We start from the raw sequence: 16,023 nt of genomic DNA, 5'->3' as shown, positions 1-16,023 counted from the left end.
GGGCAATTTTTTTTGCTTCAACTATTTACTTGTGACGCTTGTGCTCTGGCAACACCCTTTGTGTGGTCATTCTCCTCAATATTGTTGTTAACTATCGACTACAAACTAACAATTTCAATGTATGTATGTCAACACGATGGGAACATCAAAAGAGAATTCGCCAAGGTCAAGCAACAAAAGTTTCCCTGTATGAGCGCGGTCTAATGAAACTTGTCAAATATCAGAAAAGAGAGTTGGGAATAGTGAGTTGCACCATTTTTATTGGCGGCCATATTTATTCGTTGGCGAATCTTCCTCGATAACTTTGTTGTGGCTTTCAAATGCAAATTTTTTATCAAGCTAGCAGAACACAAACAACCAGAGACGAGCAGAGGAGTGGCGTATCGAAAGCACCTAAATTAAAACTAAAAGAGGCTCACAACTTAAATGGTGCAGCAATCACTTATGGCAAAATTAAGCTAAAAAAGATTAGCTAAAAAGATGTTAGCCTAATTACAAATATATTAACCAACAAATAATTTGTTTATTATTTTTATTTAATTTCAAATATTCATGTATTTCGTAACAAAATCAAGCACGTAAAATACAGACTTATCAAATACATACATATGTACTCACAGCTAAAATCAAGGCGAATTTATTACAGGTGACAGCAAACACATATAAGTAAAACCCTACATGTATTTGTTGTTGCGTTTGGTACAACCATCACGTCAAAATCAGCAAGCAAATGTAAACATACGAATGGAAACATACCAATACATTTAAACAAAGCATATAATTTTGACGTAAGCCATACCTACGGTGAAAAATTGAGCTGGGTGAATGCTGTCACCTTAATAAATCCACCTTGGCTAAAATGGTGCACTCGCATTTACTGTAAGTTGCGGAGAAGCGGTGAAAAATTTGAAATGCGCAGAAAGTTATAAAGGGTGATTTTTCAGCTATTATCTTTTTAAACAGTTGGTTTAAACAGCTGACGCACGTTTCGTGTTTTGTTTCACTGTCAAACATCTTCAGTTTGGTCTATAATTTAACCATGAATCGTCTTACAAAAGAACGCTTGCAAATCATTGAATTTTATTATAAAAGTGCGTGTTTTGTCAAGAAAGTTTAAAGTCGAAAAATTGTGTTCAGCAACGAAGCTCATTTTTGGATCAAAATGGGTACGTAAATAAGCAGAAATGTCGATTTTGTTGTGAAGATCAGCCAGGAGAATTGCAAGAGCTACCAATGTATCCAGAAAAGGTCACAGTTTGGTGCGGTTTATGGGCTGGAGATATCATTGGACCGTACTTCTTCAAAGATGCTGCGAATCGTAACGTAACTGTGAATGGTGAGCGCTACCGTGAAATGATATCCCACTTTTTTTTGCCCAAAGTGCAAGAGCTTGACTTGCATGACATGTGGTTTCAGCAAGACGATGCCACATGCCACACAGCACGCGTAACAATGGACTTGTTGAGAGGTGAGTTCGGTGAACATTTTATTTCACGTTCGGGACCTGTCAATTGGCCACCCAGATCGTGCGATATAACGCCTTTACATTGTTTTTTGTGGGGCTATGTTAAAGCTCATGTCTATTCAAACAACATTAAAGCATTTATATGTGAGATACCGGCCGAAACATTGGAAAGAGTATGCCAAAACTGGACTAAGCGGTGTTTTTTTGAAAAACTTTCCTATAGCTCTTAAAAAATCACCCTTTATTAGTGCCTAGAAATAAACCAAACTTATTTAATCCTAGCAGATGGTGGTCTCGTGCGTGAAATTTAAATTGGTTGTCAAATATCCGTTGAAGTGAGTGATATAGTTCGAAATCACTATGATATGCAAAACCAACGAAAAATTACTCAAATGGTTAAGTTAAGTCCCGGCACTTTATTGGGCATTATGTGGATGAAAACCATGTGCAAAATAAGGCAAAAACTGCGCATAAGAAATTTTCGGCATTAATTCTAGAGTGATGTAGCAAAGAGTACGTGAAAATCCACATGAGATTGCTCCAACAATTCCAAATGAAGATGAAACATATTTTGGAGAAAAGTGACATCCTGAAATTGTTCGCAGAGTCCTAAGGATGCTGATTTTTATGAACGCACAGCCCACAACAAGCCATATATCGTAGTGCACAATAAAGTTTGCTCGTGGTCATATAACTGAGGATGAGAAATTCTGGAATACCATAATTTTTGTTGACGAAACCAAGTTTAGCCTATTCAGATCAGCGGGCAAAAGTTTTGTTTCGAGAAAATCAAGTGCGAAGCTACAACCACAAAATCTGCAAATAAGTATTTGGGTATCTTAAAGAAAAATTTTATACAAAGTGCTCCAAAATGAAACATTCGGCGATTGTACAGAATTAGTGCATTTGGATTGCCCGCATATTTTCCAAACACCAGCGCAATCGCCGGATTTGGATGTTATTGAGAACCTGTGGTAGATTCTACATTAAATTCGGAACCAATCTGATCTCAGAAAGCTGTCTAAAGAGAAATGACAGAAGGAGAAACCCTACAAAGTATTAATTTTCTACTACCTTAAAGGTTTTATTTCTATAGTAGTTATTAGTATGTAATGTCTTTTTAAGACTGCATCATTTTGGCTGTGAGTTACCTTTTTAGATTGTGTTATGTTTTTGCGGCCGCCGTAGCCGAGTGGGTTGGTGCGTGACTACCATTCGGAATTCACAGGGAAAACGTAGGTTCGAATCTCGGTGAAACACCAAAATTAAGAAAAAGTTTTTTCTAATAGCGGTCGTCTCTCGGCTGGCAATGGCAAACCTCCGAGTGTATTTCTGCCATGAAAAAGCTCGTCATAAAAATATCTTCCGTTCGGAGTCGGCTTGAAACTGTAGGTCCCTCTATTTGTGGAACAGCATCAAAGACGCACGGCACAAATAGGATAAGGAGATCGACCAAACACCCCAAAAGGGTGTACGTGCCAATTACATACATGTTTGTATATATATTAATTGTATATTATACCGTGAATATTGAAAATGATTTTTTTCTTTATATTGTAAAGAAATCGGCGAACACTTGACTTATTCATGCCTCTAACAAACAAACTAAATATGCTATGTTGCTAAAACCGAGACGAGAGTACCAACATAAAAAAATAATAAGTCGAATGTACGTAGCCCGCGAAATTTGAAACTTTCACCTTATATTTTGAACACACCTCGCACACGTCAGATATTTTTAGGCATTCTATTTGTCGGTAATTGGCCAACTTTCCTATGGTTTCTTGACGCCTGAGTGCATCGCAATGGGTTACCCACAAGCACGGTAGTTTAGCACTAAATGTACAAGCCAACCGAATGGGAAACTTGGTAACGAATGCCCAACCAAGCAACCAGCAAGCATAGCAAAGCTATCAGAAAGCTAAAACTAGTAAAAATCAAACCAACCAACTGAGTGTCAGATAATCGTTCAGCAGTCTGAGCCAAACAGCCAAATAATCAAGCAAGCAACGACCTTTGTTAGTTGGAGCCATAGTCGTTGTTAGCGCAAGGTCTCCGAAAATCCGCTCGACTTCGTTGCGCACCATCGACGACCGATATGAGACTATCTTGGCCACAGCCTGAGCGGCTCGCAGGGAGTCGCAAAACAAACTACTTATATGTTGTGCTTCCAACCAGTGTTGTTGCCTACAAAAATTAAATTGCTACAGAAATTAAATTTTATTCAAATTCATTTATACATACACATGTGTATGTATGTATTTATAATATGTACATATAATTATAAATATGTGCAATATATTTACGTACATTTACATTCGGTACGTAAATTCTGTAAACAAATATTAAGTTGAAAGAAACATAATGTATTATTTTATGCAAAAAATAGTAAAGAACTATGGAATAAATCCTGAATTCAAACCCACGTTGTACAGTGTGCAGAGGTGTGACCAACATCAGAACGTTAACCGGCTCTCAGTGATTTTAAAGGAATTGGCTGATTTGCTGTTACATTTTGTGTGTGTTATATGCGTAGCCAATATTCATGATACTTCTTTGCCGTCGGAACAACAACTGATTGGACGAGTGTGTGAATATGTGTGAATGTGCGAGCAGAATTCTACTACGCAATCCCCAATGACATGCCGAAGTTACTCTCACAATTTTGTTTCGGATGGTCAAACCTTGCAATCTATCATCCTCAATTTAAACCACTCCTCATTTCACCCACTAAATTACTTTTTAACGATTTTACTTTTAAAGATTTTATCTAAGAGTTTTCAGAGTTAAGTCTTAATGTTTGTAAGTTCCAAAAATTTTCGGATTCAAAAGTAACTGCCATCCACTTCTGCCAACCATTGAATACAAAATTTGCAATGCTACCAGTACACACGACACAAATGTGAAGTGAAATACCCAATTTCATGATGTAGTAAAACATTACGAATTTTTATCGAGTTTCACCAAAAAGTAATAATTTTAGAATTTTAGAAATACAATAACCAAAATACATACTTGTTGAAAAAATAATTAACCATCTTTGATTAAAAATAACCGCAGTGGCAACCCTGCTTCCTACTCACCGCAGCAGTGAGCGAACTCAATTCAACTCACCAGCCAGAGTCGGCCAACTCGCCTGGGGTAAAGCAACGCATCAAGTAGCGCCGATATGTAGCATTTCATTGCGTCTCATTCGTCGTCATTGTGTCAGTCAGTCATCGATATTGGAGCGGTATGGTAATCTGATTTTTGTTTTGTTGCTAATTTCCAGCAACATAACAGAGATTTCACGAAAAATACGAAATTCTCGGCTATTCTCGGGCTAAAAATACTAATGAGAAGGTACAATTATACTCGACAACGCAATCGCTTCGCTTGCAACTATTGTGCGAATGTATCTTCTCCAATTGTTTTCGAAGAGTTGCGCGGCGCTCTTGGCGCGGTTACGACTGTGCAAGTACTATCGAAATTTATGAATGTTTTGAAATTACAAAAAAAGTTTTTGAAATGTGAAGTCCTTGTTGTGAGTTTAATGTTAGTATCCATGTTATCAATTACCTGCTTGTCGGTAGCGACTTAGCAGCAGATTGTTTTGTTAGGGGTATTCCTCTAAACGCTTGAATGTTTGAATGCTTCGGAAATCACGTAAACCTCACATGCTTACCAGCATATGTACATATGTATCCGGTCGCACAATATTATGATTGGCATCGCTAGTGTTTGTTTTTGAATACAAAATAGAAATGGCTTTGTTATATTTGCATTATATTTCTGCATTCGTAAGTCGGTGATTTCCCACGTTAAGAAATGAAATGCCTTGGAATAAATTTTTTATTACTTGGAAGACTTTTAACATGGTCGAAAGGAGTCTGAGGTTGTTCTATACATTGTAATCGATTTTGCACAGTAAAACTGTCGTTCTGTAAAATTTTATTTTGCATGTCTTTCTTTATAACAACTACTACGAAATTTATTAAAATTAACAATATAATTTTTTATTTGCAGCAAATCTTACAATGAATGTTAACATTGATAAGTCGTTCACTTGGGAATATGAATACTCATTGCTTAAAGGAACTTATTTCAACGACAAACTAATAAGAAAATGACCCCGTGAGCTTACCTATTTCTACTGGACCATCTTCGCACTGAGGACAGTTATCATTTTTGAAGTGTTCATAGCCTCCCACAAACTGTCTATTTGGCTTGAAGTTTTGAATTAACTGGATAAGTGTGAGTTCGTGTTCGGTGTGTTAATTTGTACTAGACGTAGGCTTAACTTCGGCGCTTCGTGGTGCATTTGTGCGCGCCGCTCGAAGTTCGGACTAGTGCGACACGACGGCGACGACACAACCGAAACAGAAATTCGTATTTATGGATGCTGGGGGCATTCCTGTGTTTCAGAGCGCCAGCCAGGCAGCCGCCGCAGCCCAGCAGCAACAGCATCAACAGCAAAAACATCAGCAGCAGCAACGCCAACAACAGCTTACGTTACAACTGCAACAGCAGCAACACTTACAACACCATCAGTTGCAGCATCAACAGCAGCTGCATCAACAACAATCGTTAGGATTACACCTGCAACAACATCAACAATTGCAAGTGACACAACATCAATTACATAATGTGCAGCAGCAACAACAGATACAGGTGCAACATCACCAGCAACAGACGAATGCACAACAACAACACCAACAGCAGCCACAACATTCCCCATACAATCCAACAGCAGCAGGAACAGGAGGCGGCATTAGCAGCAGCATTGGCCATAGCGGCGTCGGAGCTAGCGGTGCTGCAGGTGCGCCTGGAACAGCAGCAACAGCGGCTGGAGGAGCTGGCGGCATGGGCAGCCTCATCTGCGCTGGCAATAACGTCAACGGGCCGACGATCGGCGGCAACAACCAGATCATCAATCAGGGCGGCTGCGGTCCCGAAACTGTGGCGCCGAAGAGGCAACAAATGGTTGATAGGCTTAGGCGCCGCATCGAGAACTATAGGCGTCGTCAGACGGACTGCGTGCCACGCTACGAACAGACATTCAGCACTGTGTGCGAACAACAAAATCACGAGACGGCGGCACTGCAGAAACGATTCCTTGAGAGCAAAAACAAACGAGCAGCTAAGAAAACGGAGAAAAAGCCCACGGAGGCTGCGGCGGCTGCGATGATGGCGGGCAATCTGCAGAGCAGTGTACATGTGGTAAGTCAAATGCTGAAAACAGTGAACACCGTACGCAATCCCTTACCGTGCACAAAAACTCACCCCCGAGAACAACTGCGTTCTTTTAATTACATATTTACACAATACATCGGTTTGTGTGTATGTGTTCGGTTGTGTCTACACAATGTTGCCATTGATATTTTTGCTTACACACTTTTTCACACATCCGCGTTATCAGTTACAATTTTTCATTGTTTAATAAACCAAAGCTAAAAACCAACAAATGCAAATAGTTCATTTATCTATATTTAACATTATTCAACAGTATTTTTAAGCTATTTTAACAAAAATTATCATTTTTCTAAGTTTATTTTGTAAATGATTTCGAAATGTACTGCTTGGCAACACTGTGTGGTGAGAGAGCAATCAGCTGAGTCGGTATTACGGGATTTTTTTAAATAACCGTGAAAGAAAATCTACGGTACTACGATACGGAAGGCAGGAACTTTTCGTTTACTTGGGGTTCTCATTAGTTCGATCGGAACAGCTAAGTCGGGATTGCGTTTACGGTGTTCACTGTTTTCAGCTAAAGCATCACATACACGTATTTAGTTTTACACACGATTTTTTTTTTTTTTACGAGGAGGAAGCATCGAAAGCCTGTACCCCGTCAGTGTAGGACTTTAACCCAAACTAAACCTCCTACCGTCCATGTACCGATCCCCTCCCGGTACAACCGTTAAGTAATTCGTCGGGAAGGCGGTTGAACTCTAGGCTCTACGTCAGTTACACTTCACATGCAGTCCGTCAAAAAGTTGCATGTACTTTAATCCTCCCCCAGTTTTGTTTGTTACCGAAGCAAACCACCCCAGTTGGGCCTGTCCACCCCCTCCCACCATACTTGTCACACGACGACTTAAGAGTTCGTTTCTTTGTCAAGTATCGTCTGTTTATCTGCCGCTGACCTCAGATATGTCTGCGAGCTTCAATGCATAGATTATTTGGCTAATTGCGGCCGAGATCTTATCCCACGCATACTTTGAAGACATCATGATGTCCACTATGTTTTCTGGTACTATCGGATCATCTGATAGTGAATCTAAATCCTCTCTGATAGTCACAAATCGCGGGCATACAAAAAATACATGTCTTGCATCTTCCTCTTCATGGCATATTCGACATAAAGGCGAATCACGTATCCTAAGGCGATGTAGATACTTCTGGTAGCAACCATGGCCTGTCAAAAATTGCGTTAGCTGGAAATTAGGCTCACCATAGCTTCTATTTAGCCATTTTTCGATTTTTGGGATTAGTGTATAAGTCCACCTTCCCTTTGTCGCGTTTTCCCAACGCTCCTGCCATTTCAGCATGGATGTAGCCTTCTCTCTTTTTATGATCGCGGATATGTTACTGTGGTCCTGTTCTTTCTGCACGAACACTCTCGCTCTTTCTTCCGCCAATATATCTATCGGAATCATGCCTGCGATCACCATTGCCGCTTCGTCAGAGGTGGTTTTATATGCGCTTATCACCCTCAGTGCGCAAAGTCTGTAAATGGCTTCGTACGGTCTTCTATATGCTTTTACCTTCAGGGATTTTGCCCATACTGGTGCTGCATATAGCAGGGTGCATGTGATGACGCTAGATAATAGCCTGCGTTTGCTGCTTCTCGGCCCACCCACATTCGGGAGCATTCTAGAGAGCGCACTGAACATTCTTGATGCTTTGTGGGTTACATATTCCGCATGTGGGCCAAAACTGAGCCGGTCGTCAATTATAACACCCAAATATTTGAGCTGACGAGACGATTTAAATTTATGTGTGCCTATGCTGAAAGAGGCTATCTCTGGTTTCTTGCGGGTACTGATGAGGACCGCTTCCGTTTTCTCCGCTGCAATGGATAAACCTACGCTATCCAGCCAGTTTGTTACGGTAGCAATTGCAGTGTTTGCTTTGACTTCGATATCGCTCACCAGTTTAGCTACAATTACGAGAGCTATGTCATCCGCAAAGCCAACGATGTGTACATCTGTTGGAAATGGGAGTCGGAACACTTCATCATACATAATATTCCAAAGCGTGGGGCCTAGCACTGAGCCCTGTGGCACACCTGCTGTAATCTTATACTTTTTTATTCCACCTTCTGTGTCGTATTCTAAAACTCGGTCGCTCAGATAGTTTCTGACAATATTATATATGTATGCCGGGACAGATAGCTTTTTAAGTGCCTTCAGAAGGTGCCCCCAGTCTGCTGAGTTGAAGGCGTTTTTCACATCTAAAGTCACTACTGCGCAGTATTGCTTATCACCGCCTCTCCATCGTTTGCCTGCGATCGCGTCTGTAGCAATCGTGACCACCTTTTGTATTGCCGCTGTAGTAGACCTTCGCTTTCGGAAACCATACTGGTACGGGGATAGTCCCGCCTCGCATTCAGTGTACGGCTGTATTCTGTTGCTAATAAGCCGCTCTAAAAGCTTGCCCATCGTGTCAAGGAGGCATAGGGGACGGTAGGATCCTGGTATACCTGGTGGCTTCCCTGGCTTCGGGAGCAGCACTAGTCTTTGCCTCTTCCAGACATTCGGGAACACGCCTTGCTCGAGACACAATTGCATCACCCTAGCAAATGTCTGGGGATTTTCCAGGATGGCTGTTTTTAATGCCATGTTCGGAATACCATCCGGGCCGGGAGCTTTGCGATCTCCAATCATTTTTGCTGCTTGTACAACTTCTTCAGGTGTTATATCATCAATGTCATTTATAGATGATGAAATGTATGACATTGGATCTGTTTTGCGGTGAGGAAACAGGGTCCGAACTATATTATTTAGCAAGTTAGGGCATTTTACTTGCGGCGCTTTAACAATTTTAGACATTACTACTCTGTATGCATTACCCCATATGTTTTTGTCTGCCTCGTTGCATAGCTGATTAAATGAGGCTGCTTTACTTCGCCGGATCTCATTTTTTAGCTGCTTTCGAAAATTTTTAAAATTTGCCAGCCTAATTTGATGCTCCGCAGTATTCCGTAGTCTTTGGCAGATCCTTCTCTCTCTGAAGCATTTCGCCCTTAGTTCTTTGATTGTGTCATTCCACCAGTATACTTGCTTCCGATGACAGCCTTTTACTTTCCGGGCCATCGATGCTTCGCAGGCTACTATAATGTCTTGCACAAGCCTATTTGCTGCCCTTGCTGCTGAATTCTCTTCTTGTACGCGCTCTATGACCTCGTTTAATACAAGGTTGAATAGAGGTTTACCCAGAGTTGTCAGCCTCCATGCTTGGTGCAGAGAATTACTAGCAGAGATATACTTGTTGTCTTCTTTTCCTTCCGGGATGTCTATAATTAGGTCATGATGGTCGCTGTGGGTATAATGCTCGCTGACCTTCCATTTGACGCATCTAGCCAAGGAGCCACTAGTAAAAGTGATGTCTATTATGGACTCCTTACTATCTCTTTGAAAGGTGGCTGTTCTTCCATCGTTGGCTATGACCAAATCTAGCGGAGCGAACGCCTCCAATAAAGCCGCGCCTCTGGCGTTCGTTCTCCTACTGCCTCATTCCACTGCCCATGCGTTAAAGTCGCCGGCTATGACGACCGGGTGACGACCTCTCGCAGTCTCTACAATATGATCTAGGAACTCCCGGAACTCCTGAATCGTCCAGCTAGGGGGTGCATAGCAGCTGCAAATATGGCAACCTTTGACAAGGACCCAAACGAAGCCCTTTCTCGCATCTACTGGATCCGCTTTCTGAAACGGGTGGGTACCACAAGTCCATATTGCTGCTTTTCGTGTTCTATCTGCTACGATTCAATATGTACCTATGTGTATGTATAAGGGTAAGGGACAAAGCAGGATATCCAAGTCATACAGAGTAGCTTAAATCTAACGCTCATCTATTAATAATGAGTAATCCATCATTCTTGGTAGAACTATGAGTCCACGGTAGAGAAATCTTAGAAGATTTCCAAGAATCACAGATAACAATATTGCGGCATCCCTGAGAGTACTTTTGGCTGTGATGTATCAATTGAGTAAACAAGGAAGAGACTGGCGTTGTAGAAATTCGATCGTAAATAACATTAAAAATTAAAATTAGTAGAAGATAGCGACGCGCAAAGCACAAAATTGAATGAGATTTAGAGATAATAAAATTAATGTGAAAATTAAAAGACAGATTAGAGTAAAATATAATATCAATGTATTTAATTTCTTCGGTAGACAGAGTCGAAGTAGAGTTCGTTCAGTGCTTTCTGTGTGCATGTCCAAAAATTTGGAGAACAAGCTTTAGATATCTTATATATGTGTATATATAATTGGGGCGCACACCCTTTTTGGGTTTTTAACCGAGCTCCTCCTCCTATTTATGGCGTTCGTCTTGATGTTGTTCTACAAATGGAGGGACCTACAGTTTCAAGCCGACTCCATATGGCAGATATTTTTATGAGGAGTTTTTCATGGCAGAAGTACAGTCGGAGGTTTGCCATTACCTGCCGGGCGACCGCTATTAGAAAAATCTTTTTCTTAATTTTGGTGTTTGACCGAGATTCGAACCGACGTTCTCTCTGTGAATTCCTAATGGTAGTCACGCACCAACCCATTCGGCTACGGCGCTGGGTGCCACTTATTCAAAGATCTGGATAATTTAGACACGGATCCGATGGTGTGGATGATTGGATTTGCAAAAGTATTGGCATTTCTGAAAAACATGTGATGATAGAATAAGGGACTAAAATTTCGGCATCAAGATGAGTCTCTACGGTCACCAAATGAATGCCTTTTAAGGGAAACCTGCCCAAGCTATGCAAATCTAATCTTAGTAAACTACTAAAAATTCATCAGCCATATAAAGCTTCTGCGCGATAGAGATTTACGTTCCCCCGACAGTCGATTCTACGTTACCGGAACGACCCAGATTTACTACATATCCAGCCAAGGACTGTTGTTTTTGCTGCTACAACAACAACAACTCCATTTAGTTGGGAAGTTTACCAGATGTTTGCTGGAAGGAATAATTAAAGTGATAAATGACGGACAGCGCAGATGATGCGCAGAGCTGGACATCAGGCGGTCAATTAAGCTCCCTGGTTGGTTGGTTGGTTAAAGTGGTGATTCTTCCAGAATCCGACTAGCACTTCCGCACCATTTTGTTGCCACATCCTGTGCGGTTAAGGAACCTTATTAGGTTGTTGACGTCTAAGCCAGACAGTTGTTCGAGATTCTCGAACAGCGGTTGGCCCAGGGTTAACATTCTGTCCTGCCCATAGGGCAGGGCATTCACAGAGGAAATGGAAGATTGTCTCCTTTTTCTCCGGTTGTTTACAACTGTGACAGTATGTATTGTGAGGGATACCCATTTTGGCTGCTTGTTCTCCGATAGACCAAAAGCCAGTTACATATACTGCCGTTAGTCTCCAGGCGTCCCGTCGTTTCATTCTTATTAATGCCGACGATTGCTCGAGGTTGTATGTGGGCCATAACGTTCTGCTAATTTTGCATTTCGTCTGTACTTTCCACGATTCGGAGGTATTTTTGGGAAATTGTACTCTTGACTGCAGCTAATGATGTGAATACCGATTCTGCAAGAGCTTTATTCATGGCAGATCACCCTCTTGCCAGTTCATGTGCTTTTTCGTTACCTTCAATGTTCTGATGTCCCGGGACCCAGATTAAGGTAACTTTATGGCTTTCACTCAAGATGGTGAGGCTATTCCTGCTTTGTTCCACCACTTTAGAGGTTGTAATAGCCGAACCCAGTGCCTGGATTGCAGCTTGGCTATTCGAGAGAATAGCGATATTACCCTTAAAAGAGAAATCTGCGATTAGTAGCCTACAGGCTTCCCCAATTGCCAGTACCTCCGCCTGGAAGACACTGCTGGTATTAGGGAGACGCACGGATTTCTCAATTTTTAGCTCCAACACCGCAGCCCATTTTACTTCCATCCGTATAGTTTGTAGTGTCGAAGTTGTTTAGAGAGAATCCCTTATTCCATTCTTCCTTAGATGGAAAGAGAGTGGCAAAATTCCTATTGAATGTTACCGTCGTTACGATGTAGTCAGTTTTCACGGAGATTAACTGAGTTTGTCGCAATAATAGACTAGCATGACCATACGTTTTTTCTCTCCAGCGACCCGCTTCATTTAACCTAAATGCACTCATGGTTGCCGTCTTCTTAATATGTAGGTCAATTGGAAGAACGTGTGTCAGTGCATTGAGAGCCTCTCTAGGACATGATCTGATTGCTCCGACCGTTATTGCACAGGCTGACCTTTGTATTCTGCCGAGTAGTTTGGTATTGTACTCTCTCCCTAGAGCCTTCCACCAAACTACCGAACCATACGACAAAATAGGTCGTATAACCGTCTTATACAACCATAATTTATGCTTAGGTTGAAGACCCCATCTTCTTCCAAGCATACGTTTACAGGCATATAAAGCAATTCCTGCCTTCCTTACCCGTTCTTCAACATTTAATTTCCAGCTTAGTTTGGAGTCCAGAATTACCCCTAAGTACTTTGCGCTGGGTGATAGTGAGAGAGTTTGTCCGTTAATATTTGGTAGGGTAAAAGTTGGTACCTTATATCTGGTGGTGAAAAGCATAAGTTCTGTTTCACGTGGGTTTAAACCTAGGCCACAGCCTGTGACCCAAGAGTTAAGCTCGCCTAACGCCCTTTGGATGATCCCACTGATCATATTAGGACACAGTCCTGACGCCATTAACACCACATCATTTAAATTTTGTCAAGACTTTGCTAATAACGCATAACCAAAGAAGTGGAGACAGTACTCTCCCCTGTGGGGTGCCCTTGTGCACCTTCTTGGTTATGCTGATATTGCCCATATTAGCTTTGATGATCCTGGTTTCTAGCATAGAAATGACCCAATTACTGATGCAATTGTCCACCTCTAAGTCTATCAACGCCCGTTGGATGGCATCTGTACTCACATTGTTAAAGGCGCCTTCTATATCCAAGAATGTCGCCATGGTATAATGTTTGTTCTCTAGAGAGCCCTCTATTGTTCGGATTACCTCGTGAAGCGCTGTCTCCGTAGATGTGCCTTTAAGGTACGCATGTTGCGTAGTAGATATACCAGAGCTCTCCAAAGAGCTTCTGAGATATATATCCAAAAGTCTTTCAAAAGTTTTTGACAGGAAAGACGAAAGACTGATTGGCCTATAGTCCTTCGCTGATTCATTTCCCCTCCTGCCTATTTTTGGAATGAAGACGACATTGACTAGTTTCCAACTATATGGAATATGACCTAGGTTTAAACACGCTTTAAAAATTTCCTCGAGCCATGGTAGGATACAGTCCAAGGTTTTCTGTAACATCTTTGGAATGAACCCATCTGGCCCCGGAGATTTAAAAGGTGAAAAAGATTTAATTTCCCACGCAACTTTCTCCTTTGTAATTATTTCTTTTGCGAGATGTGTTTAGCAGAAGTTCTAGCGATTCTTCTGTCTTAGCAGTCCAAGTACCATCAGGCTTCTTGACCCAAGAAGCCATTGAATGATCTTTGGACAGAACACGGCTAAGCCTGGCAGAATCCCTGGTGGACTCGATTGACGAACAAAATTCGCTCCAGCTCTCTTTCTTGGCGGCCCTATTTGCCTTCTTGTACTGTCTCCGACTCTCTTTGTACAATTGCCAATTTCCTGTCGAGTAGCTGAGGTTAAACGTTGATCTAGATTTTTCCCTTAGTTTTGAGAGCTCACTGCTCCACCAAGGAGGATGGGATTTTTTGCTAAATTTTATGGGGCAGGACGTTTTGTAGGCCCTACTAAATGCCTTCTCCAGTGTTGTGACCCTACTCACAAGGTTTTCGGTGAGAGTGATTTGGTGGATGGGAATCTCTCCTATCCTTTTATTGACTATGTTTCTGAAGTGTTGTGACCCTACTCACAAGGTTTTCGGTGAGAGTGATTTGGTGGATGGGAATCTCTCCTATCCTTTTATTGACTATGTTTCTGAACCTTTTCCAGTTGGTTCTTAGTGGATTTCTATACGGTAAGGGCGGATCAACATTAAGATCCAGATGGTACAGGATCCAGCTGTGATCCGAAAAAGACCTTTTATCAGAGAGCCTCCAATTGTCTAACCTTACTGAGCTGTTTTCAGACATTAGGGTAGCATCGATTACTTCCTCCCATCCCCTGAAGTACTCCATACTTGGAAAGGTGAAAGTGGGAGTGTTACCCCTGTTACATACCGACAAGTTAGTGTTAAGTATGAAATCATAAAGAGACTCACCTCGGTCGTTTGTTTCGGAGCTTCCCCATACAGCATGCCTTGCATTGCCATCGCATCCGAGAAGCAGGGTTTTGTTCGGGTTTTCCTGCACAAGTTGACGGGCCTCCTCAGGCGGTGCTGGTCTATCGTATGCCATGTATCTTCTGCTCAAATATGAACGAGACGGTATCAATAAAACGGTCCGCGGATGACATATGGCAAAAATAATTTTTTTGTTTTTTGGTAGGACTGTTATAAGCTTACATGGCAAATTTCAGCGTGATATGTCACATAGTTTGTTTTCTGTGCTACTGAAACAAGTCAAGCTCGAGTGTGTTCTTCGAATTCTCTTTTATGACTTCAATTGTCTCAAAATGTTTTCCATGGAGCGGCAACTTGAGCTAGGGAAACAGGAAAAAGTCACATGGAGCCATATCAGGCGAATACGGTGCTTGCGGGACGATATTAACATTATTTTTGTTCAAATAATCGCGAACAAGACGTGATGTGTGAGCTGGTGCATTATCGTGATGCAAGAACCATGACTTGTTGTCCCACAATTCCTTCCTTTTAAGACGAATGTTCTCGCGCAAACGATTTAAAACGTCTAAATAATATTCAGCGTTAACCGATCGGCCTTGCGGAAGGAACTCCGAGTGCACCACACCTTCGTAATCGAAAAAAACAGTCAGCATAACCTTAATTTTTGAGCGACTTTGGCGTGGTTTTTTGGGTTGATGTATGGCCCTCTTTGAACGATTTGTACCACTGGAAAACACGTGCACGCGATAGAGCAGAGTCCCCATAGGTTGTCTGCAAATTTATTTTTGCCATATGTCATCCGCGGACCGTTACATCCTGTGAACTACATATATAATGGAATTAAAAATGTGTTTAAGTGTTTTTTAGCTGCAATACATGTTCTGGGATTACCTTCTATCTATCTATGTACTATCCGTTTATAGTAGATATTGTAGTTTTTCCCAGTGAACCCTTTCACCTCGGTGCTGCGCACCCAGGGTTCCTGAGTTAATGCGATGTCCACGTCCTCCTCCGCCAGGAGAACGGTTAGGTTGTCCGTTGCAGACTGTGAATGCTGCAGATTAATTTGGACAACCTTTAAACCCATGTTTATTGGTTTCCTTTTTCGGACTAGGTGTCATCTAG

General features: G+C 41.7%; 1 protein-coding gene across 4 annotated transcripts in view; it reads left to right on the top strand.

Moving 5' to 3' along the window:
* LOC129245687 (neurogenic protein mastermind) overlaps positions 1-16,023 on the top strand; it is a 206,491-nt gene that overhangs the window by 66,387 nt on the left and 124,081 nt on the right. For 3 of the 4 annotated variants that reach the window (XM_054884015.1, XM_054884016.1, XM_054884017.1), the window contains one exon: positions 5,471-6,664. In XM_054884015.1, the coding sequence (XP_054739990.1) occupies positions 5,840-6,664 (825 nt within the window). In that variant the 5' untranslated portion in view covers positions 5,471-5,839. Of the gene's footprint in view, positions 1-4,690; positions 4,808-5,470; positions 6,665-16,023 lie in introns of those variants that run through there. The other variant, XM_054884018.1, reaches the window with a different exon arrangement.

The sequence above is a fragment of the Anastrepha obliqua genome, chromosome 4, assembly GCF_027943255.1.
Source record: "Anastrepha obliqua isolate idAnaObli1 chromosome 4, idAnaObli1_1.0, whole genome shotgun sequence".
NCBI classification, from domain to species: domain Eukaryota; kingdom Metazoa; phylum Arthropoda; class Insecta; order Diptera; family Tephritidae; genus Anastrepha; species Anastrepha obliqua.
The sequence above is the reverse complement of the archived record's forward strand: the minus strand, read 5'-3'. Positions and strand labels throughout refer to the sequence as shown.